The sequence below is a fragment of the Kwoniella pini genome, chromosome 7, assembly GCF_000512605.2.
Source record: "Kwoniella pini CBS 10737 chromosome 7, complete sequence".
Taxonomy (NCBI): domain Eukaryota; kingdom Fungi; phylum Basidiomycota; class Tremellomycetes; order Tremellales; family Cryptococcaceae; genus Kwoniella; species Kwoniella pini.
Window position 1 is genome coordinate 1,165,005 of NC_091722.1, and position 24,058 is coordinate 1,189,062.

At 34.4% G+C, this 24,058-nt stretch overlaps 13 protein-coding genes across 13 annotated transcripts; 6 read left to right on the forward strand and 7 right to left on the reverse strand.

Annotated features, from left to right (window-relative positions):
• Positions 1–113: 113 nt before the first annotated feature.
• I206_105572 (uncharacterized protein) lies at positions 114–1,943 on the reverse strand (the record flags this gene model as incomplete). The annotated part of the gene is made up of 1 exon (XM_019155271.1): positions 114–1,943. One exon carries the CDS (start codon positions 1,941–1,943, stop codon positions 114–116), a length of 1,830 nt encoding a protein of 609 aa, XP_019011425.1.
• Positions 1,944–2,652: 709 nt separating this feature from the next.
• I206_105573 (uncharacterized protein) lies at positions 2,653–4,292 on the forward strand (the record flags this gene model as incomplete). Its single annotated transcript, XM_019155270.1, has 4 exons — positions 2,653–3,015; positions 3,083–3,616; positions 3,679–3,815; positions 3,884–4,292. 4 exons carry the CDS (start codon positions 2,653–2,655, stop codon positions 4,290–4,292), a joined length of 1,443 nt encoding a protein of 480 aa, XP_019011424.1.
• A 317-nt stretch (positions 4,293–4,609) lies between these two features.
• On the reverse strand, positions 4,610–6,015 carry I206_105574 (uncharacterized protein; the record flags this gene model as incomplete). The annotated part of the gene is made up of 3 exons (XM_019155269.1): positions 4,610–5,268; positions 5,338–5,499; positions 5,574–6,015. The coding sequence occupies 3 exons, from the start codon at positions 6,013–6,015 to the stop codon at positions 4,610–4,612; spliced, it is 1,263 nt and encodes a 420-aa protein (XP_019011423.1).
• A 464-nt stretch (positions 6,016–6,479) lies between these two features.
• I206_105575 (uncharacterized protein) lies at positions 6,480–8,729 on the forward strand (the record flags this gene model as incomplete). The annotated part of the gene is made up of 5 exons (XM_019155268.1): positions 6,480–7,656; positions 7,721–8,066; positions 8,141–8,209; positions 8,280–8,446; positions 8,542–8,729. The coding sequence occupies 5 exons, from the start codon at positions 6,480–6,482 to the stop codon at positions 8,727–8,729; spliced, it is 1,947 nt and encodes a 648-aa protein (XP_019011422.1).
• A 213-nt stretch (positions 8,730–8,942) lies between these two features.
• On the reverse strand, positions 8,943–10,105 carry I206_105576 (uncharacterized protein; the record flags this gene model as incomplete). The annotated part of the gene is made up of 7 exons (XM_019155267.1): positions 8,943–9,017; positions 9,120–9,293; positions 9,380–9,401; positions 9,489–9,547; positions 9,640–9,754; positions 9,901–9,917; positions 10,019–10,105. 7 exons carry the CDS (start codon positions 10,103–10,105, stop codon positions 8,943–8,945), a joined length of 549 nt encoding a protein of 182 aa, XP_019011421.1.
• Positions 10,106–10,772: 667 nt separating this feature from the next.
• I206_105577 (uncharacterized protein) lies at positions 10,773–13,304 on the reverse strand (the record flags this gene model as incomplete). Its single annotated transcript, XM_070203148.1, has 11 exons — positions 10,773–10,907; positions 10,968–11,073; positions 11,128–11,193; positions 11,251–11,425; positions 11,479–11,581; positions 11,636–11,870; positions 11,923–12,008; positions 12,059–12,110; positions 12,173–12,489; positions 12,556–13,171; positions 13,237–13,304. 11 exons carry the CDS (start codon positions 13,302–13,304, stop codon positions 10,773–10,775), a joined length of 1,959 nt encoding a protein of 652 aa, XP_070059249.1.
• A 353-nt stretch (positions 13,305–13,657) lies between these two features.
• I206_105578 (mitochondrial 37S ribosomal protein bS6m) lies at positions 13,658–14,285 on the forward strand (the record flags this gene model as incomplete). The annotated part of the gene is made up of 4 exons (XM_019155265.1): positions 13,658–13,708; positions 13,807–13,949; positions 14,024–14,137; positions 14,213–14,285. The coding sequence occupies 4 exons, from the start codon at positions 13,658–13,660 to the stop codon at positions 14,283–14,285; spliced, it is 381 nt and encodes a 126-aa protein (XP_019011419.1).
• Positions 14,286–14,848: 563 nt separating this feature from the next.
• Positions 14,849–16,372, forward strand: I206_105579 (uncharacterized protein; the record flags this gene model as incomplete). Its single annotated transcript, XM_070203149.1, has 6 exons — positions 14,849–15,016; positions 15,090–15,181; positions 15,290–15,487; positions 15,567–15,679; positions 15,776–16,183; positions 16,281–16,372. 6 exons carry the CDS (start codon positions 14,849–14,851, stop codon positions 16,370–16,372), a joined length of 1,071 nt encoding a protein of 356 aa, XP_070059250.1.
• Positions 16,373–16,495: 123 nt separating this feature from the next.
• Positions 16,496–18,633, reverse strand: I206_105580 (uncharacterized protein; the record flags this gene model as incomplete). The annotated part of the gene is made up of 2 exons (XM_019155263.1): positions 16,496–17,950; positions 18,007–18,633. 2 exons carry the CDS (start codon positions 18,631–18,633, stop codon positions 16,496–16,498), a joined length of 2,082 nt encoding a protein of 693 aa, XP_019011417.1.
• A 694-nt stretch (positions 18,634–19,327) lies between these two features.
• I206_105581 (6-phosphogluconolactonase) lies at positions 19,328–20,381 on the forward strand (the record flags this gene model as incomplete). Its single annotated transcript, XM_019155262.1, has 3 exons — positions 19,328–19,956; positions 20,024–20,152; positions 20,213–20,381. 3 exons carry the CDS (start codon positions 19,328–19,330, stop codon positions 20,379–20,381), a joined length of 927 nt encoding a protein of 308 aa, XP_019011416.1.
• A 429-nt stretch (positions 20,382–20,810) lies between these two features.
• I206_105582 (uncharacterized protein) lies at positions 20,811–22,237 on the forward strand (the record flags this gene model as incomplete). The annotated part of the gene is made up of 3 exons (XM_070203150.1): positions 20,811–21,143; positions 21,215–21,316; positions 21,374–22,237. 3 exons carry the CDS (start codon positions 20,811–20,813, stop codon positions 22,235–22,237), a joined length of 1,299 nt encoding a protein of 432 aa, XP_070059251.1.
• A 297-nt stretch (positions 22,238–22,534) lies between these two features.
• I206_105583 (uncharacterized protein) lies at positions 22,535–22,993 on the reverse strand (the record flags this gene model as incomplete). Its single annotated transcript, XM_070203151.1, has 1 exon — positions 22,535–22,993. The coding sequence occupies one exon, from the start codon at positions 22,991–22,993 to the stop codon at positions 22,535–22,537; it is 459 nt and encodes a 152-aa protein (XP_070059252.1).
• Positions 22,994–23,767: 774 nt separating this feature from the next.
• Positions 23,768–24,040, reverse strand: I206_105584 (uncharacterized protein; the record flags this gene model as incomplete). The annotated part of the gene is made up of 1 exon (XM_070203152.1): positions 23,768–24,040. The coding sequence occupies one exon, from the start codon at positions 24,038–24,040 to the stop codon at positions 23,768–23,770; it is 273 nt and encodes a 90-aa protein (XP_070059253.1).
• Between the last annotated feature and the right edge of the window lie 18 nt (positions 24,041–24,058).

The window sequence follows — 24,058 nt, forward strand, 5'->3', positions numbered from 1 at the left end:
TAATTAAATCAAAATAAATTATAGATGCGTTCATAATTCTTGTCATATCATTCAATAAAATGCATTGTAATATACCAAATTTAAATGTAAATACTATGCATAAATGTATGATTTTACTCCCAAATTGGCTTATCATCTATACTTAATCCATTTAGATGATCTTCAAATTCCAATTGTTTTTGATCCTGTTCCGCTTTAGAACGAATTTTGATTGTTGATCCATCTCGAATAATCACGAAATATGGAGTTTGATGAATATCATGTGTATTTGGGGTGTCTGGGATGTTAGACATAGATTGTGTTTCATCGATGGAAGCGTTTGAATCTGTGTGAGCCGGAATGTCTTCAGGTGAGTTTTGCAGAATACCTGATAGATCCAGCTCAGTAACTATGTTTGATGTGGAAAGCAATGTTTCAGGCGTAATTGTTTGATCCAATGTACTTTGAAGTGCTGCTTCTTTCCTCATCTCTTGATCTAAGTCTGATATATTTACGAAGCCTTCGTTAGCATGTAAAACAGCATTATCCACATTAATTCCCTCTTCTATAATCGATTTCTTCTCCTTCTCCACTTGAATATCTCGGTCCATTTGTGTTCTAGCCTCCATATCTAATCTACCTTTCTCTCCTAACCATTTATATGATTTTTCAATGTCCAATCCATCTAATTCAGAATAATGTTCAAGTTCATATTCATGTTGTGTTATCCACCCAACTCCTTTGTACAAATCAATTATTCCTGTCCATCTTTTATTCATATTTCCAAATCTATGAAACCTAATCCTTGGAATCTCTTGTTGAACGTCAATTGTAGTTTCCTTAACATTGTCGACTGGAAAATTGAATTTTCGTTTCTGAAAAGGTTGAGATTTGTTCAACTGCTTCATTGATTCGATCCAACCTTGCCAAGCAACATGGGCCAATTCATCTGATCTTAGATAAGTTGAATATCTAGCTAATATCCTGAAAGTTTCTGGACCAGGTATGATGTTATGATCTCGAATAAAATACGATAGGCAAGCTAAAATCTTGTTTTCCTGATTTTGCGATTGCATTAAAGATTTAATTAAAAGATGTAATGTTTGTTTATTCAACTTGGCGCTTGGAAATTCTTTTTGATATATCTCAACTAAATCTAAGCCATCTATTTTCTCACTGTCCTGTTCAGGTAATCTATGCAAGTATGCTAGATGTAGATTTAGGAAATTTATATTTTCATATAGATTTTCGGAATCGCGATAATCGATAGATTCTCGAAATAAACTGATTGATTCTTTGAAGGTGGGTGATTCTCCTTGAAGTATGAGATAATGTAAATGATTCAATAATTCAACCTTTCTATATCGCATTCTGGAGATAGTTGAAGTTGGTGGAAACATTTTGACAGCCCATCTATTCGGTCTAAATTTGTATTTTTCGCTGACGAAATGTCTGAGTACATCGAATGAATTGCCGAACTTAGTTGATTTAGAGACGGAATCGGTGTCAATTACTTTGGACCTATGTGGAAACTTCTTTGCCATGTTGTTGAGCACCATAGCTATAGGAGCTACCCGGTTTTCCGACATTAATTTCCAAACCCTTCTATACGATTTTAGATCTCCCATTCGTACGCAATACACCGAAAGAGCTTGTCCAGCACTTAAAGTCAAATGTTGATGTCTAGATCTGAGCATGAGCAGAAGTGAAGAAGGTGAAGGAGGATTCGGCGAGGACAGGTATTGATGTATTATTGAAGGATATTCCGTTGACAAACCTTGACGTCGTTGCAGAGCCATTTTACTTGATTCTGCATGTTGTTCCGTTGGACTGGTCGGTCCTGTTGCATTTGTTGAAGTAGACGTTGATGTGGGGGTATGAGTAGACCTCTTACCCGCCCATGGAATGAGGAAGCCTAGCTGGACCAACTCGACGCATTGGCGAGAAGGCAAGCGAGGGGGCATGTGGAAGGATGAGGAAATTGTGCTGCGGAAGAAGCAGCAGAATGATATTTCGAGATGACAGGCTATATGCAGGTAATTTGAGTCATTTGTTGATCCATGTACTGAAGGAGAAAATCTATATGACAAGTAGAAGCTGGACTACGGGTTGAATAAGGTGAAAGACATGACACATTCTAAGAAAGATGTCTTCGAGCTCATATATCGGCCGTTGTCAGACTAACGGACTTTGTTATTTGATCCCGAATGATATGAGGACTAAAGGGATAAAATCGAATAAAATGATATTTATAATAAATAAACAATGATCCGGTCATTTGATCTACCCGAAAGGACCAAGAATATACTCTAGTACTGTGCTAAATTAGTGCATTACGTCATCTGATGCGGTAGTTGGTCGTATGTCTGAGAAAGGTTTAGATAACAAGTGATAAAAATACAAATAGATCTACAGCTGCAGTACATGAGTTGGATCTAATTTTATGTATTTCTAATATAATCATCACCTGACAGATCTGTCAGATTCTCATAACGTTGATGCATTTGATACTTTGATCCCAATACTCGCACCCCATACTTATACCTTACCCGCTCCACTAAGTATCTCTCATATCTTTCTCGAATCCTACACTTTCACATCACCTCCTCAATATAAGTGAAGATCTTCAAATCCACATTACATCGAGACATAATCAATCAATCATCTTGCAATATGGAATTTCTCGCTCAACCTCAACTCAATCTTGAACGGCCTAAAAACCTGTATCCTTGTTTAGCTCATATCCATATAATCCCTTCATCTGATCCAAAAGCCACAAGAAGATTATCAACTGGGTCATACGGTTCAGATGATGGAAATGCTCTGACTAGAGTAATTTCAGGTGGTACAAGAAGAAAATCAAGTTTTGGTACTTCTGATAATACTTCTAATCCTCCTTCTGTAGGTGGAAGAAGATTATCTTTTGGTGGAAATAAAGATAATACACCTGGAGGAGCTTTAGGAGGTTTTGCAAGAGAAGATGATAAAGATTTACAAGGAAAATGGTATTGGAGAGTTCAAGTTGGAGTCACTGAAGTGAATTTCACATATATTTTTTCATCAGCTTTATTATAATGCTAAACTTGATTTCCTTTGAAAAAAGACCCAGCTTATCCTCTTACCTCTTACTCAACCTCCTAACCCAGTTCTTACTTCTCCACCTGCTCCACTCTCTCATGCGATGCCTTCCCACTCAACTGCTCCCTCTTCAGGTATCAGATCCGAAGGTAGTCAGATTGAAGAAGATGGTGGTTTAGTTGGAAAGATGAAGAATCTCTTTAGAAAATCATCAACAGCCAAAGACACTTCTGAAACTATTAATACCAACGTATCTGCCACTAATGCTAGTACCGGTACAGCTACAGTTGATACAACATCCAGCGGTAGTGCAGGATTCGGTCAAAGTGGACAAGCGGAAAGAGTAATTGATCAAACTCCAAGAGGAGAAATGTTACCTTCTGCCAAGGCGAATGAAATGGGTGCTACCAATCTCAATGCTAATGCTGAAACCGGTTATCCTGGGATTATTAATGGTAATAAGTTGAACGGTATTGTTATTCCCCTTCAAGCGATAGACAAGTCGAAAGTAGTCAATGGAGGTGGGAAAAAAGGCGAAGGTAGTTGGGTTACTGTTCCGGTACGTAAATTTTAAGAGATAGACAAGGCTGAAAACACAAGCTAAATTAAATGCTACATTAGGTTCTTTCGCACTTTTCTCACTTTGCTCAATCTGCTCTCAGTGAGCATGGTGGAGTAGGTTCAAACAAGCCAGAAGCATTCCCTAAATCAGGATACATCAAATTTGAATTCGACAAAGATTGGATTGGTGCAAAAGGGTGAGCGAAGATCGGTGGTCCAAACATTTAAAGTAGAATACTGACGGATCATCGATGAATATTTTTAGTGAATCCGAATTACTTCATCATCATTTGACTCACGCTATCAATGTATTACCTGAGAATAAGGATCGACAACCTCATTTGGCTCAATTCCACTTAGGTGGACATAAACAACATACATCAACTTTACCTCAGACCAGGGAATACGGACCCAATGACGAAAGTGCTTTTGAAGAAGACGATGAAGGTCCAACCGGCCAACCTAAAGATCGATACACTGGAACTGGTGCAGGAATGGGTACTCATGGCTCAGGAATGGGCTTGGGTAATGCAACTGAAACTGGAATGAACGATATGGCAGCTGGAGTTACTGGTGATCAAGGTATCGCACTTGGGCATCCTGTTCATGCAGGTCAAGGAGGTAGCTTGAGTGGAAGTAGCGTTAGTGGTAAAGTTGGAGGAGAGTCGGTTTGATTCCCAGGTATCATTCTTTTAAGTACTAGGTAATTAAAGTATGGCTTTATAATTACAATCAAACAAAGAAATCCAAAGAAAGGTTGGATTCACTTTCAGTATTTCGCAATAGTATAATCAGTGGATCGTCAAATGAATAAAGATAAAATAGTAAAAATTAGTCGAATCTACAAACTTTTTGTATATAATAACAATGATGAACGATATGTATGTTAAGAAAATATGCAACAAGTTATTTTAATGATAAAGCCCTGATTCAATTCATACAATGGTATCGATACAAAATCCGATTGATATAGGAAATAATAAATTAGCTACTAATTATCGATTGAATTATCAATTTTTAATTCTTTTCCATCACTTTCTAACATAGCTTGAATTACACTTAAATCATATAAAGCATCTCTTGGTTTTCCGAAATCATCTTCTTCTAAAATTGATTTTTCATTTTTAAAATCATTAATTGCATTACAAAACATTTTAATTTCAATTTCAACACCATTCATAGGTCCATTAATTTTATTATTTTTTAAATTTTTTGATGATGATCCTATAGAAGGAATTAATTCAAAAATGAATTCTCTTTGTTTTGTAATTTCATTAAATTCACAAGTAATTTCAATTAATCCATTTAAAAAATGAATTTTTAATCCATTAATTTGTGATTTTGAATTTAATTCATTTGGTAATTCACTTATTGCAAATGACATTAAAATTTGTCCTGTAGGAAAAGATTTTCCAATTTCACCTATAATATCTTTTTCATTAAATTCTGCAGTTTTAACTTTTGTTTTAGGTCCATGAGAATTTGTTATTGATGATTTTAATGGTAATGAAATTGATTGAATTGTATCATATGGTAATAAATGTGTACGATGTAATGATTTAATTGAAATTATTGAATTTGGTAAAGCTCCTAAAGGTAAAACTGTACGAAGTAATGCAATCCAATGGACACCTCCATCTAATAAAAAGCCTATAAAAAGATTGAGGAAAAGTTGATTAACATCAATAATCTATAACAATTTAGAATTTATAAACTCACCACCTTGATAATCTGGAATTGTTCTCCAAGTTGTACTTTGATATTTTGAACCATCTTCAATATAACCTTGAAAATTTAATTGCCAAAATAAGATTGGACCTAATTCAGGAGTATTTGATATAATTTTACCTGCTTCTCTAAGAATAGGTTCATGTGCGTAATCTATAAACAGGGGAAAAATCAAAATTAAATCAATAAAACTTATATATTTAAATAAAAATCGTAGATAAATTTACTTTCTGCAACTCTCCAAATAATTCCTTTAGGTTTATATTCTTTTTCATATTCTTCAATTAAATTTTTTGCAATTTTTAAATCTTTTGCAATTGGTTTTTCACTTAAAACATGTTTATTTGATTTCCAACATTTTTTAATAATTTCAGCTTGACTTGAAATTGGTAAAACAATTAAAACTCCATCAATTTCTTTATTTAATAAAATTTCATTTAATCCATTTTCACCAAATTTTAATTCTGGTTTTAATTCTTTTGAATTTGAAGTTAAATTTGAATTTGAAGATTCTTTCTTAATTTCAGATAAAAATGATTCAACAGAAGAAGAAGATCTTGACCAAATACTATGTAAATTTAAAACATCTCCATGTAAAGATAATATAGCGGGTAAATATGATGCTTTAGCGAATACACCTGAACCTAATAAAGCTATATTTGCTGGCATTTTGTATTGTAACTATAGGTAGATTGTAATGCTTGAGTTCAGTTGAAGAATAAAAGAAAGAAAGAAAGAAAGAATGTTGTAAGCTTGATTTATAAAGATCAAGATGAGTACATCTCACTCGACCCGACCTTCGGTCCGGGAGAATACAAGATGCCTTTTCAGGGTAACACGCGTGAAGCCGATCCCATATGATGACGATTTATAATGCGGGGTAAGATGATTGTTTGTGGGGTATATAATGATATTATCGATAAAGAATCGATCGATCAGTAATAATAATAGTGTTATGAGTAGGAATTTCATCGATGAGTGAATTACAAAGTTTCACTGAAAATTGAAAATACACTTTGAAATTTTCATCCCAAAAAAGATATTCTATGTATTTGTACCGTATATCAACCAATTCAATCCGAAACTATCCTCTGTCTGCTCGTATTCACTTTAGGACTTACACTTCAAGCATCATGAATACTTTTATTCATTATCATACTCTTGATCTACGTATACACGATTCACCATCTTTACATAAATCACATCAACCAAATAATAAATCAACTCATTTTTTACCTATTTACATATTTGATTCACGTCAACTTGACTTATCCGAATTTTCTAATACCCCTAAAACACCTGCACCAAATTCAACTGAAAATATATCAAATCAAATTGATGATGTTAAATTTGAACCTAATCAAACTAGATGTTCACCTAAATCAAGATTGGGAAATTTTCATAGAACTTCCCCTTTTAGATTAAAATTTTTAATTGAAGCTATATATTCATTAAAAGAATCATATAAACAATCAGGAGGAAATATGTTAATTGCATATGGATTACCTGAAAAAATAATACCTAAATTAATAAAACATTTACAAAATAAAGATGGTAAAATTGAAGGATTATTTGCACAAAGAGAATATACATTAGAAGAAATTTCAAATTATAGAAGAATATCTTCAATAATTGAAAAACAAAATTTAGGTATAAAATTAGAATTTAATGATAGTAAAACTTTTATTGAACCTAAAGAATTACCTTTTAATCCAATAGAAGATACTCCTGATATATATACTGAATTTAGAAAAAAAGTTGAAGGATTAGGTATAGGTTTAGATGAAATGATTAAACAACCTTTGAAAACTTCTGAATTTGATAATGATAAAATTAGGGTAAAAATTGGAAATGAACAATTGAAACCTTTTCCAGAATTAAATGAAATTAATTTGAATGAAGGTGAAGGTGGATTCTTGACTTCTGAATCAATGGATGAAGTCTATCAAAAATTAGTCAAACCTTTATTAGATAATCCACCTATAGGAGGATGGTCATCTACTTCTATTCCCAAAGATACAATACCTAAATTACACCCTGAATCTGCAATACCTTTCGAAGGATCCGAAATGTCAGCTCTTAAAAGGGTAGATGATTATATTGGGATATCACGTGAAGATCGATGGGAAGGAGGTCATAAGGCTAAACATTATAAAGAGACTAGAAATGGTCTTTTGGGTGAAGGATTTAGTACGAAATTCTCTGTATGGTTAAGTCTTGGTAGTGTTTCGCCAAAAGAAATTGGTTGGAGAGTTGGTGGATTGTTAGAGAAAGAAGGTAGAGATAAAGAAGTTTGGAAAAATGTTTATTGTAAGTTTTTCGTTTCATTCTCACAAAATTTATTTCTAGTGACTAATGAGGTTTACTATGATAGGGATATTATTTGAGTTACTTTGGAGAGATTATTTCCAATATACTGTTTTGAAAACTTCTTTAGCTAATACGTCTTCAAAAACAAAAGAAGAGTTACATCCAAATTCATCATTATTTAATCCTGATGGATTTTCTTCTCAAATTTCAACTTATCCTAAAGATCTTCGACCAAATCCTGCTGAATGGCATCAAGCGAATTTAAATAATAAAGATGATCCAGCTAGAAGATGGTGTGAAGGTAGAACAGGTGTACCTTTTATTGATGCAAATATGAGAGAGTTAATACAAACTGGTTGGATGAGTAATAGAGGAAGACAAAATGTAGCGAGTTTTTTAACTAAAGATTTGTAAGTCTAACGCTTTTGACAAGGTTTTCTTGTTTACTTTCATTCGAATAATTAATGAACGATTTATTAAATAGGTATTGTGATTGGAGAATTGGTGCGGAATTTTTCGAAATGCATTTAGTAGATTATGATACATGTTCAAAGTGAGTCAAAATTCAATAAACAACTTAAAAAATAAGAAAGTTGAACTAAATTAATATTGTTCTAATTTAGTTGGGGAAATTGGCAATATCAAGCTGGAGTTGGTAATGATCCAAGATCTTCAAGACAATTTAATCCTATTAAACAAGCAAATGATTATGATGAAAATAATGAATTTGTTAAAATTTGGATACCTGAATTAAAAGATTTACCTAAAGAATATATACAAACTCCATGGTGTGAGTTCGAGTTCAAATTCCCAAATTTCCTCAAAATTATCCAATTGAATAAGCTAATGTCCTTTGTTTTTTTTTTTTCTTAATAAACGATTTAGTATTTAATGATCAATCTAAATTTCAAGGATATCCTTTTAAACCTATTATAGAATTATCTTCTTGGAAAAAACATTATCCAAATCAACCTAGTACAAGAAATAGATATGGTAAAAATGGTAAAAATAAAGCTAAATTTAATGGAAAAGGACCAAAAAATGGCAATAAGAAGCAAAATGAATCAATATAAATATTGCATAATTTTTCACTTAATGACATTAAAAATACAACAATTAAATGCATATTATATAAAATTTGTCTAAATTCTTTTAATTTAATAAAGCATAAACATATAATTACAAACTATTAATACAGTATAAACTATTTAAAATTTTGAGAATGAAATCAAAAATCAAAGGATAATGAAAATGAATTTTTATTTAATAATATAATTTAATTTAATTTAATGAGCTCGTTGTGTTAACCAAGCTAAAACAATATCTAAATTATGTTTAGTTTTATTACTTGTAGAATAACACTTTTTTTTTTTTTTGGTGTTTGTGTTGAAGAATTAAAAACAACATAATTTAGTTATATTTATCCATATATATTAATTTTTTTTCAAAAAATAAAAACTTACAGAAACTACTCTTCCATTAATTTCACCTAATTTCATTTCTTTTATTAATTCATCTACACCAATTGAATTTGGTAAATCATTTTTATTTGCAAGTACTAATAAAGGTACAGAAGCTAATGCAGGAAGTGATAATAAAGCATGAAGTTCAGAAGTTGATGTATTTATTGAAGATCTCTAAAATATTCAATTTTGATTATCAATAAAAAAAAATAAAACTCTGGTCCGGATTGAAGAAAAAAAAATGAAAATTATTATCTCACATCTGCTGCATCTACCACGTATCTATTTAATGAGAGGTCAGTCCATATCAATCAATTTATCATGTTCTGGTAAAAAATGATTAAATGAAATACGTTGGAGAAAACTCACATTATAGCATCTGCACCTCTACAATACCTATCCCACATTCCTCTAAATTTCGGTTGTCCCTATTATTAGATAAATTACATTAATTCAAAAATCCAGAAAAGAATTTTTCAATATAACAAAATGGATCCATGATTTAGAATTTATTACTTACAGCTACATCCCATACTTTCATAGTTACATTTCCTTTTCTTACTTGTCTTAAATTAAAAGCAACAGTAGGAACTACATCTTCTGACCATTGATTTGAACCAAGAACATTAACCAAACTAAAATTCCCAAAAGAATCAAAAAAGAAAACATTAGTATTTAAATGATTTTCTTTTCTCAAAAAAGGGATTTTGTCTATTTTGGACAAATTTATAATTATTTTGTAAAAATTGAAAGAAAAAACAAATTAATTCATTGTACTAACGATGTTTTACCACTTGCCTATTAGAAAATTAAGAAATAATGATAAAAATTGAATTAGCTTTTCTTTTTAGAAAAAAAAGAAATCACTTATGATTTTGTAAAAAAAGATATAAACTTACTTGTAATCCTACAATAGTAACTTCTAAATGTTTTGCAAAGAATAAGGATCTAAGCCAATTTAACAAATTTGTAAATATAAATGCCATTTTATGGGAATATTAGATTGATTTAAATTCGATGTTAGAGTAAAATGTGCTGTAGTTTTCAATCTGCGTATAATGAGAATATCGATGAACTGTATTGAATCACAGATACTTCCAAGTAAGTCAATATTGGCTATCTTGTATTGCGTTCTAGTACGATTACTATATTACAATTTCAAAAGTATTGAATCGAATAAATTATCTACTAAATGCTCATATGAGTAGGATGATTACGAATGTTCCTCTTTATCTTTCTAAGTTGATATCCCAAATGCGGTTCAAGCGGAAGTCACCGAGGAACCACCGATTAAAAAACGTCATCGTTCTAATTCATGTAGATCTGCAATCGATAATTATTCTGATTTCCATTCAAATTCAAATTCAAATTCAATAAACATTATGCATGGAAAGTTATTCATTTCAATCAAATATTTATATATGCAAAATGCAGGAAGTAAAAAACAAAAGAAAGAAAAAAAAGTGAAGGAAAGACTCGCCTTACACTTTCACTTTTGTGATTTACGCCGGTAATATACTCTTCTGACCGTATGACGAGTCAAAACACCTGTTCATAAAAAGAAATTAAGGTGAACAGGTAAAATACACGAAAATACCGCATAATATAATTACCATTTCCTTGTTTTTAGAAACATGGGAGGTGTTACCTAAACTAGAAATGAGCTTTGAATAGCGCTTCAGAGATGTAAGAAGCTTGTAGTTGTCTTCCACCGAAAAATCTTCCATTTAATCCTTTTATGGCTGATGTAGCTCCTTCAATTTCCCCAAATTCAATATACACCTCACCCTACATCAAATAACATCAGCAAACTTTCGATTTCCGTGTTGTTGTATGACATCAACTCACAGCTGATAATTTCTCAACTTTGATACGTTTCACTTTACCATATTTTGTTTCTACTTCACCTTTGACATCTTCCGCTAGATCCAAATCCCAGTTTCGTTCGGTTTCCCTGAAACCTCGGTGTCAGCTGGTTCCGACAGCATAGAAATAATAGCTGACTTACTCGTCCGGATTGAACATATTGCTGACAATGATAAACGGAGTAGGGTTCATGAGAGGAGTTTTCGACCTGGGTATCAAAGACTCATCAGCTTGATGTCCCACTAAATAAGAGAGATTGACTTACGGCACAGAAACGGGTTTGGGAGCTGATAAAGCCAAGTTGACAGTGGGTTCGGTCCTAGCAAGTTTGAACATGAGTTGTTGACGTTGATTCGCATCGAGCCTAGTTCCATAATTTCCGTTATCTTCGATTTGTTCAGCAGCTACGTAAGCACGATCTTGGACGGTTTGTACTCGAACTAAGGCCCATATTGTCAGCTATTTTTCCTGCTTCGGTAATGGTCTAGCTCACTTGGTCGACCTGCTAGTTCAAACCCTGCCATAGCATCTAGAGCCATTTGCGCAGCTTTGAGATCCTTGTACTGCACATAACCGGTCCCCTTCTTCATACCAGACTGCGATGTACCGTCAGTCAGGTATTCTCCCAGCTCAGGAAAAAAACTACTCACGAAATCGATATGCAGATCTACAAATTCGATTTCCCCGAAAGGTTCGAACACCTGCTGCAAGTCATCCGCAGAAAGACTGAAAGAAAGATTGGAGATGTATAACCTGTGGAAGGGGATAGCAGCGTCTCTATGCGCGTCGACATCGAGTCCGGGTGGCAAGGCTAAGCCTGTAGACAACGGAGGGAAGGTGTTACCAAATGTGACTGCTGGTCGAGGTACTCCGTCGGCTCCGACACTACGTGATTTGTCAGCAAGTGCGAGGAACGACAAATATGTAGCAGACTTACACAGATGGAACTGGACCTTCCCTGTTTCGCTCTGACTCGGTCAACATGACATTGATCGGTAAACCCATGACAATGGTTCCGGTGAGCTATAACACGTCAGTATGGGAGGCGACTTGAATTTATAGAATTCACTCACAGCTACAGCCCTGCTAACGAGTTCAACCGCGTCCAATTCGACATAGCCAATACTGCGTAACATAGTCAAATAAGCTGCAACGCCCATTTCCTCCTAGCAGCAATTGAAACTCACCCTTTCGATCTTCTAGTCACTTTATCAGTGACTACCCTGGCATCTCTCACAGCGCCTCTGCCTAATTTATCCTCGAAGAAAGAGCCTAAATCGTGAGAAGTCAACCTTGCTGATAATTGGGAGATGAAAATCGATCTATTCTCCTTTTCTACTTCTTGTAGCAATGCTGTTGCTGGATCTCGTGGTTCCCTTTCTCTTTCTCTTGGAGGAACAGGTGAAGAATATGATGGAGATCCTCTTCGAGGTCTTCTCATAGGTGACATGCCTCTTTCTTCATCACGTAATTTACGTCTTTCAAGTTCGCGTTCTCTGTCAATCTGATTACAATAGCAAAGCTTTTGTCAGCTAGGTTCTTCTCGATTATTATGTACATATTAGCTCACTTCGGCAAATCTAGCTTCTCTTGCTCTGGCAGCTTCTCGTTTTTCTTCGGCCATTTCCCTATCACGTTTTTCACGTTCAGCTTGTTTTTCTTCTCTTGTCATTTCTCTTAAATTATTCAATCTTTCATCTCCATTACCTTCAGATCTAGGATTCTGTCTATGACTTATAGAAGATCTATGAGATTCTCTTGATCTATCACGATATCTTCTTTCACGTTCACGTTCATAATCCCTTTCTCTTCTTCTTTTATGTCGTTCTTCTCTTTCTTCTTCAGTTTCTTCTTCTCTTCTTCTTCTTCTTTCTTTTCTTTCTTCTTCTGTTTCTTCATCTCTACGTCTATGTCTCTCTCTTCTTTCTTCTTCAGCCTCTTCTTCACGTCGTCTTCTGTGTCTTTCTTCTCTTTCTCTCCATCTTTCTTGATCTTCTTCGGTTATATCTTCACGATGTCTTCTATGTCGTCTTTCTCTTTCTCTCCATCTTTCTTGATCATTTTCAACTTGATCTTGATCTTGACCTTCTTCTCGACGGGAACGTCCGGAATGATTTCGATGAGACCTATCACGATTTGCGTCACGATCATCTTCTTCGTCTTCACGACGACGTTTCTCACGGGAACTAAAATGTAGATTGTTAATTAGCATGAAATGTAAAAAGGACAAATGGAAAAATTGGAAACTCACCTAACTAATTCTGGTGTTTTATCTCTCCCATTCACATGAGCAGATGCATGAGGCGGAGTATCAGACATTGTGTCTATTTTAAATAATTTATTGGTGAATGATGTAAAAAGAATGATAAATAAGTGGAATACTAAGAAATAGTTATTGCTTGATGCTTTGACAATACGAGTTAAGTGTAATAAGGGGTTGAAAGGAAATATAATCCCAACCCAGGGGAATATTTATAAAATGAGTTTTACGTATTTTATCCCATTATATCCCATCTTTCATCCTTCTCACTTGTCGGTCATATCGTATTTTGACTTTTCGATGTGATTTTAGTCAAATATAAGCATTATCAGACAACAAAAAGAGGAACATTTCCAAAAATCTAAGAAACATTCAACATACTCTTCGCTCACTAACGACGAGAATAGTCAAAATGCCATTATATGAACTTTTTTGTATAGCTGTACATAATCCAGCTTCTTCGGTATGTTTAAAAGGCTTTCACTAAAACCCCAAAAAGAATCACAATATTACGAATCGACAAATCATAGGCTGACTTATGCGTCATATTGTTGATATTAGGTCAACTTACGATCAGTTATAAATTCATTATCAAATCAAATACATTCTACAGGAGGTGTAGTAAGAGATTTAAAGAAATTAGGTATAAATTTAACTTTACCTCAAAGGATGAGACGTATGAGACAATATCATGAAAGAGGAGAGTGAGTTAAAGTTCAATATCAACTTCACAATAGGGCATAAACTCTGGTCATTAGCTGATGATTTGATTATTCAGTCACTTTACAATGACTTTTGATACTTCACCTATAGTTTTAAAAAGATTAGATGAAACTTTACGAAGAGATCCTTCTATAATTCGTTGGACATTGTTGAAACGTGCTTCGAAAGTGTACGTATAACTATTCAGTCTTTATTGCCTTTGCCTGTTGATTATCGACTGATTTTTGTGATATTTTAATAACAGGAAAGATCTTCATAAACCTTTGAACCCGTCTATTGAATTTGCCGAAATTGAATCGCTTAAAGATAAATTATGAGGTGAATCATAGTGAAGAAGTGGTCTTTCGTCATGAGGATTTGGATTTTAAGGACTTGAAATGACAACAAAGGTTGACCTTGGTGATCTTCATGCTCAATGTTTGTCTAGCAAAGCGGATTCTTATAAATTCATGACGCGGAAAGGGGAGTTAAGAGCATTAAGTCATTTTGTAATATAACATTGTATAACCTGCATGAATACCCATATTACCCTTTTCTCTGTGTACACCACTGTCTAGACACTATAGCCTTTCATAATAATCAGATGAGACGATTCAACCCTCATCGTGGAAATTAGCCAAACCGAATGTGAATTTAATCAGTCAAAAGCCAATCCATGCCGGCTAAATCAGAAATCTCGTTAACCTCCACTTTAACGACAACTACAATACATCAACATATCATGTTCCATCATTCACGGATTACATCTTCCTCGCCAGTCTATTGATGATAATTCAAGATTCGCTCATATACTTAACGCCCCATACTCACTTGCTCTAGACTGGATATTTTGTCAGATTGTCAGATTATCGTTAAGAGATACAAATCGCCCAACTTGAACATGTCTCAATCACTCAATTCTACTTTATCATCCCTTACACGTCGTTTGAACGATTTAGATTCATTCCAATTACCTCGTTTAAAATCATGTTTAGGACCTTTAGATCTTCATAAAGAATTAGTAGAAGAGATGAGAAATGATTTAGAATTAATACGTTATAATATAGACGTGAATCAATAACCCTGTAATAAGATTTGATCTCGTTGAGGTAATTCGCTGATCAAAAAAATTGAATTTACAGGTAGCTAAAGAAATCACATATTCAATAACTTCTTTTACAGATAAAGAACAAATCGTAAATAGAATAAGAGAATTAGAAGAACAATATATATCGTAAGTAGCTTACCCATTTCTATTTCAATAAATAAATATATATATATATATATATATATATATATACATTGCCTGACTATACGTTGATTTAAAATTATTATAACAAAGATTAAAAAATCAATTTCGTGAAATTATGCTTGAATCTAAAAAAAATATACTTTCAAGAAAATCAAGAATACATGAATTATCTGAAAAGAGTAAAAATAAATATGAATTAAATCAAAGTAAAATAAAAGGTGATTTTTTAAATGATGATGATGATGATGATAAAGAAAAAGCTAAAAGTGCTATAGAATTTGGAATGGGGTAAGTAAATTTATAAATTAATATTAATCTCATTTCAAATTTATTGATTTTTTTTTGGAATATGGGGGGGTTTATATAGTGGAGATGATGAACTTCAAACAAAGACAAATGAAGTTACAATAGCATTAAAAAGAACAACAGAATTAATGCAAATTGAATTAGAAAAATCAGTTTTATCAATTCAAACATTGGGTAAGTGATTTTTTTTCAAAAGTTACTAAATAAATAAAATCATTTTTCTTTTATAAATTATTAATCAAACTTTTTTTGGGTGGGTGGGGAATATAGATTCATCAACTCAAAATTTAATTTCAACTTCAAATTTATATCAAAATTATAAATCTATTTTAAATAATTCAAATCAAATAATTAAATTAATTGAAAAATCAAATTTTTTTGATAAAATTTTAATTTTAAGTTTTTTAAGTTTTTTTTTAATTATTATAGGATTTATAATTAAACGTAGAATTTTTAATAAAACTTTTGGTTTTTTATTTATTAATTTATTTAAAGGTTTTGAATGGTATTTTTTAAAATCTACAAAATTAATTAAAAATGTTTCAAAATTTGATAATTCATATTCAAATTCACCTAAAAATATGAAAACAAATTTAGAAAAAGGAAATGAAAGATTAGATTTACAATTAAATAAACAATTTCAAGATTCTAAAATAAATGAAGATTCAGCTGTTATTAGTATAATTTCCTCCAATGAAGAAGAAGAAGATATACCTATTCCTGAACCTGGATCAGTACCTAAACAACCATTTGATCTTACTAAAGTTCAAAAAAGATAATACTGTACCGGATAAAGGAAAAGTAGAAATAATATTAAATGATCAAAATGATCATATAAAACCTGAATGGATAAAAGATGAATTATAATGATAATTTGTAACATATAATTAATTTAAATATTATTGTAAAAATAAAATATACATGCATTAAATTGTAAAGAAATAATACTAATCTATAAAAAAATCCATCATTCATTAAATAAAAAATAATTTACAATTTTTGTAAATTATTTGAACCTTCTTCTATTGGAATAGGTGGAACTTTTGTAATTCCATAAACAGGTTCAATTAAATCAGCAGTTGATTTATTATTTGAATTTAAATCAATTTTAATTTCTTCTATTAAATTTTTTTTTTCTGTTGAAGAATCATTTAAAATTAATTGTTGAGGATTTTCTTTTGCTTGTTTTAAAAGTAATTCAACTTTTTCTAATTGTTTTTTAATTAAAAATTTATCTTTAAATAATTCTTGTTTACCTAATTCTAATAATCTTTTTTCATTTTCTAAATTTTCTTCTAAATTTTCAAATATTTTTAATTTAATTTCAATTTTTTTAACTTGTGCATTAATTAATCTTGAAATTAATTTTGAAATTTTTGAATCTTCATGTTTTGCTAATTTTTTTGCTTTTATTGCTGCTGAATTTAATGCTATATTTGCTACTTTTGATACTTCTATTGTATTTGGTACATCATCATTTGATTCCTCTTCGCCTTCCCCATTTATCTTTTCACTTGATCCCTCTAATACCTCTTCTCCATCTACTATTATCTTTTCTACATTAGTATCCTCCCCATTAGTCTTTTCAGCTTTGACTGCCCTTTCTCCATTCTCCTGTTCATCACCTCTCTTTCTTTTCAACCCTTTCGAAAGTTCTCCTAATGCGCTTTGAGCAGCTGCAGCAGCGACCGCTGGACCAACTGTCGATGCCAAGAAAGTGACTACCGACATTACGGGATTTTCAGATCCGTCAAATGGCAATCCATTCAGACCAGCTTGATATTTCAGTGGTCCTAAATCCGTTGAAGTTGGGTCGGAAGTGAGGTAAGAATCTTCGATAGGAAGTTGTAAGAATTTGGCGATACATTGTTCTTTTGATCGAGTTCCAACATGTTCACTGACATTCTGCCAATCGTCGTCGAACATTTCCACCCCCTCCAGCAATAGTAAAGTCTCTTGATCCGACCATTCTGCTCCGGCTCCTGTACTTGAATGCTTGAAAGTTTCTTCGTCTAAGCGAACGAAATCTCCAGAAAACATCGTTGAGGGGAATCGTCCAGACACGAAACATGTCGGACAGAGTGTATATTCCCCATCTTTCGCGCTGTGGTATCTTGTCCTCGTGCAATCTGTGCCGCAGGTCTCGCACGCGAAGCTTTGGGTCTTCGGTTGAACATCCCCATTGGTAGCTACTAATTTGACTGCTTCCCCGCTGGAAATTGGTTTAGAAGATTTTGATGTAGAATTGTAGATAGTCTTGCGTAGGTCTAGATTGGATGGATGGGGTGTGACACCATTTGTTTGTGCTGAGAGAGATAAAGCACCAGTGTTGGGCCTTGTACCTGGATGGACTAGGTTAGAGAGTCCTTTAGGCGTGTCGAGAGTCACTCGGAAATGGCCAGTGAAAGGTGGACCTAGTGCTGCAGGACGTGTATCCGGGTCGACCTACACCATACATATCAGCTTCAGCACCACCTTTCGGAAGGCATTCATAAGCTTACCTGGTAATTTATCAGACCCCATTGTTCTAAGAATGCATGAACCCTCATAATAGCTCCTACATCTCCCGCCAAATTCCTCCTACAAGCAGTGACCGTAAGGTATTCTCCAGGATTCAATCGATAGGTATTAAGCATGAAATCTCGATAGTCTTTATATATGGCTGGTGTTTTACTTCGGTTCCTGGAAGAGAAGAATTCAGGTAATGATCTTCTTTCAATCGGGTGGATTGTCGATAAACTGAACCAAGAAGAATAAGAAGGAATGACTAGAGGATGGGTTTGAGCTGCTAAGTAAGTAGTAGCCAAATCGTGAAGTTGTTGAGGGGTCGGTCGTTCTACTTCTTGTGCAGGTGTGGGTGCTTCTCCATCTACACCTGGTGTTGAAGTTGCCATTGGTTCATCTTGAGTTGCTTGTGCCGTTGCTGTTGATGATTCTCCTACACCGCTAATATTACCTATCTCTCCACTATATATAGGTTCTCTCTCCCTCTCTTTCCCTGGAGCTGTAGCTACATCGTGTGTTACGACGTCTCCTCCGGTCGCGTCTGCTGTGACAGGCTCAGCTGGACTAGTCACAGAAGGTCCGCCAGGTGTAGATACTTTGATTGATATTTTGGGTGTTGACATGGTGATTTAGATAGCCGTGTCGTGTCAAGTAATGAGTGATCGACGTCAAAGGAGACTGCCTTGCCAAGTGTCGCTTGTAAAAAGTAAAATTGACTTTTGGTGGATGCACTTAGATAACGGTGACAGTGATATTACGCGAGTGATGATTAATTTATTTTTGGAGGTCTCAAGAGGAACATGAATATATCACGACGCGAAGTTGACTACTGTTAAAGCATAAAGAGGAGATTAACATAACAACATGGAATATGAATAACCCTGAATGAGAACGGTATCAAAATAACCCAAAAGCTCAATTCGGGAATATCCGGTAATATAATGATATAATTGATGAACATGAGCTTGTGGCATTCCAGTGGCAATTTTATATTACGTTTGGATCCCCATTTTCTTGACGTCACGCCTGAAATATATATAATATTATATGTTGGTCGATTACGAGAATATTATTCTAGATTCACTTTGCATTTAGACGAATACGAATGGTCATAGCGGATTTATTCATATATACTCCTTATTATTAATTGTCAACTTTTATCCTGTTCTTAGACAATACCAATAAACTGAAAACGTAGAATCAAAAGTTGCTCATCAACTTGTAATCCACTCAATCCACATACATCACCTGACTCAATACCACAAGCGAACCCTTACATATAAAGAAAATCACCTGACAGGGGAATAATCATACACAATGCCTCAATCATCCGCACCACCCGTTTTATACTCTTATGAAAATGTCGACAAACTTACTTCATCGTTAGCTAATTTCATCCTCAAAGCTCAAACAGATGCAATTTCTCATAGAGGAGTCTTCACTATCGCTTTATCAGGAGGTTCGTTACCTAACAATCTGAAACCTTTAGTTGACGTTAAAGAAATTCAATGGGATAAATGGCAAGTTTTCTTTGCAGATGAAAGAATTGTACCTTTAGATCATCCAGAATCAAATTATTCAGCATGTTCAAAAGCTTTTTTAGATTTAGTACCAATTAAAAAAGAACAAATTCATACAATAAATACTGAATTATTTAGAGAACAAACTAGAATTGATCCAACAGCAGAAATTAAATCAGGTGAAGAAGATGATGCTGAAAATGAAGCAGTTGAAATTGCAGATGATTATGAAAAACAATTAGTAAATACTTTTGCAGGTGCAAATGCAGCTCGTTATCCTACTTTTGATTTAATTTTATTAGGTATGGGTCCAGATGGTCATACTTGTTCACTTTTCCCTGGACATGAACTTCTTTCAGAAAATGATAGATGGGTAGCGGAAATTCAAGATTCACCTAAACCACCTTCGAGAAGAATCACATTTACGTGAGTATCTTAAGCATCTAACAGACAAGAAATACAATACTGATTTTAAATTGTAATCTTTCCGTAGCTACCCCGTGCTTAACCACGCTTTCCGATGCGCTTTCGTAGCTGTTGGAGAAGGTAAACAAGAAATGTTATCAAGTATCTTAGATAAACCAGAAGAAGGATTACCTTGTTCAAGAGTCAGACCAATCTCGTGAGTTATTCCGAATAATATCATTGAAGATCTACAGCTAATTTAATCTCGTCCATAAAGCCCCGGTCTCGTCTTCTGGTTTGTCGACAATGCCGCTGCTGCTGGAGTCAAATACCCTAAAACTGAATACAAATGGATCGAGAAGGCTACTGATGATGACTTGATCACTGGTGAAAGGAAAAGATTGAAGGAGGAGATGGATGCCGCGGTAGAAGCTGCCGACAAGTAACTTCCAAGTGGACGTATCAGCACGGCAAACGAATAAGGCGTTATGGCGTCAGTATTCGGTACGTAGGAGATATACCAGGAGATGAGACTTCAGATAAAAAGATGTTGTTTAATTAGTAGGAAGGTTATTCAAGATCATCGTATTTGACCATATATTCGTTCTTTATATAGATAATTCAGTTTAATCAACTTTATAGATGCAAGTAAAAAACAATATAAATGTGTTTAGGTCTTACAAAGTTGACGTCAACTACTTATTGCACGTTTAATTCTTTCAATTCCATTTACTGATGGTCTGTGCGTAATAGCGAAATGTGAATATTGTACTGACCTCTATCCTCTTATCATCTTCTTCTCTTCTTATTTCTCATTCCTCAGTCCCGTAGATTGTATTTCTCATCACCTTATTTGACAAGTAATTCTCGAAAAGATGCAACGAAATATATTCTGTCCATCACCTACAAAAGAAGATTTAGAACCTCTTTTAAAATTACCTCAAGCCACTTTATTAAAACAAATTAACGAAATAATTTTTCTTAAAGGATATCAATATATTATAAAAAAAGGTGATAAATCAACTAAGAAATATCCTGAATTTATTTTATCATGTGATCATCATGGTGATAAAACTACAACAAAGAATGGATATTTTAAAACTAATTGTCAACATAAGATTATATTTAAACCTAAAGATTTTAATCAAAAAGTAGGAATTGGACCATGGAAAATTGATTGGTTAAATAGTGGTGGATTCGAAGAAGAAGTGGTTTTTTAAAAAGTCATAATCATGCTAAGAAGGGATTAAGACCTGGTCAAAATGATCAAGAGCTTAAGAGAAGTGTTTGGAATTTGGATGAAAGAGAGTATGATAACTTTAGGAATGAAGAGGAGAATAAGGTAGACAAGTCTGTGAGAGAAAATCATAGCCCGACCAAAGTAAGTCGACTATCTGCTCCTGTAATTGCCTACAGCTGACATGCTTACTCTGTATAGGTAAGCGCGAATTCAAGCCCATCGACCGACGAGCTCGCGATGAAATGCCCACTAACCGCCACAACAAGCAAAACCGCTCCCGACATCCCAATATCTATAGATCCCAAAACCGACAAATTCTTAGAGGAATCACCAGACGTTGAAAGCGACGATGAATTCGATCCTAGTGTTCAGAGCTTCGTATTATCCTTTGATAACATCATTGATACGGCAAAACAGACTGAGAAGAAGCCCGGACTTGGAAATTCAGGACGTAAGAACACTACTAAGGAGACGGATCAAGCTGTACATGTTGTCACAGAGAACAACACCCACTCACGACCATGCAATGATATTCTATCTGACCAAGAAGATACCCTATCAATTCACGATAATATCAGTATTGGATCCACTAGAATAAATTCGAAAACCGGGAAGATCAACGAGGAACCCGACCTGATCAATACCATGGAAGAAATCACTGGGCAGCAGAATGTCAGATCCTTAGCAGGAGAAACCCTGAAAACTCACGAAGAGGAAATGAAGACTTTAAGGAAGACTATCCAAAGGGCCAATTTGCAGAGGACAGCTAATGAACAAGAAATCACAATGCTCGAAGCAATGAATATCAAGCTTACAGAACAACTGACGAATGTAAGGAGCGAACATGATGCAATATATCGAAACCTCAAGAATGAAAATGAAGAATTGAAAGTTGAACTCATGACACCGTTGATGAAAGGTCAGGACGATGAAAAGCCACCAAGAGAGGAGAAAAGGAAATTCGAAGTTGATATTAGAAATGAAGTGGATTGCAAGATTGCCAAGAAGATGAGATATCACGAACCTTTTAGACAAATTTGGGATTTATGCCAGATACAATGATTATAAAGACAATATTGCGTAAAAAACGGTGTATCAACATATTGCATATCATGTAGAGGATGACCAAATGAACATTCAGTGGGGAAAAGAATAGAATATGGGATGCTATGTACGATACTGTATATGAGAGAGAATTTCATGAGCTAATAAATCTGTTATGTACATTATATAAAAATCTGAATGAGTTCAAAAACCACTCTTCACCTTATCCACGATATCCTAGCGTGATACGTTAACCTTACTAGGGATCTATTAACTTGTATAGTGAAGATCTAAAAGTGGCTAAATTTCCATTACTTAAGAATTAGATGAACCACTGATACCCGTGAACGTCTCTCCAGTTCTCGAGTTTTTCCATGATCCATCTTCTTGCGGTTCCCAGTCGGGATCTGAGGTTGGAGGCTGATGAAGATCTTGTGTATCATCAAAAGAAGAGTCCATCCTCTTTCTTCTCACATCTTGACCTTGGTTGAACCACAAATTTTCGTCAGCATTTCGTATGATCCTGCTTCCTTCGGATCCATCAATATTGAGTTCTCCTTCAAGCTTGCATACATTACATAGAAGGATGATCTTGTCAGCGGGGCGCCCCGTGTTTCCATAATTCTCGGCCGCTTTCTTATAATTTTCAAAAGTGTCTGACGAAACTTTGCAACCGTGTTCGATTTTCGTGTCTATCCCCTCACTTCTTGTCGCTAGTTCTGCATTGGAGACGGGACGGTATCGATTTCGTTCGGCTTGGGGTTTTAGTCTCATCTGTCAGATCTGTCATCAAAGGGTATATTGAAGCATCACTTACACCTCCAGTATCGTGAATAATCTGATTCCATTTTGTATACTTCTTGCTTGGTTCAAGATCAAACAGCAGGTATGTGATGTGTCAAGTGAAGAGTCGTTCGAGAAAAAACAAGCCTATTTATACCTCTGAATCTAGATATCTAACCTCTTCGACTCGACTCGACTCGTTAAAAGGTCAACTTTCTTGAATGGATCCCATAAGAAAGGATTGATCCTTTCAAATAGGCAAACAGTAAACTTATCGTCCTCAAATGCGTTGTTTGCGCAAATCGTAGAGCATCCTTGAGTGGAGAGTGGTGGAGTCGGCCTTCCTAAAAACGTTGTCATTGATTCTGCTTCTTTGCTCTCGGTCCAGACCCAACTCCCAAGCCCTATAGCTTCCTTCTTGAGATTCTTCACTCTTTTGATTCTATTTCGTATATAAGAAGCGATAATGATAGCATTATTACCGCCACACCTATGTCATCACGGATTTGCACAAGTGCGTTTCATACCATATCGTATTCGCAGACCGAATCATGTCTTTTGCAAATAATTCAACGACGATACATTTCACATCCTCTAGCTATAGTACCTACTCCCTTTTATCTAAGTCGCATCATAATTATTCTCTTTCGACAAATCCACCCATCTACTTCATATATGTATCGCGAACAAGTACGGAAGACTACCATGTATGCACGCCCGCAAGCTATGTACCGCTTACGGTCAAATACTACTTAGCCCTTATTACTAGTATCTAATTTTGTCGGTCAACTCCAAGAACTTCATCCAGAGTGCTCTATCAGCCACATATACCTGATTCCCATCTTGGGCTTCTGTTCGGTTTCGACGCCATATTATAAGATCGTCCTTGATAGAATCCGCAGTTGGCTCGGTGTTAGAGAATTCCGCCCCGTTCGTAGCGGCTTTTTGGCGGGCCAATTTAAGTAAATTGTTTCCTAATTGTTGAAATATGATGTCTTCTTTCATGCTGTCGGCATGGGTATCAAGGAACTCTGCCATTTAAAGTCAGTGATATCG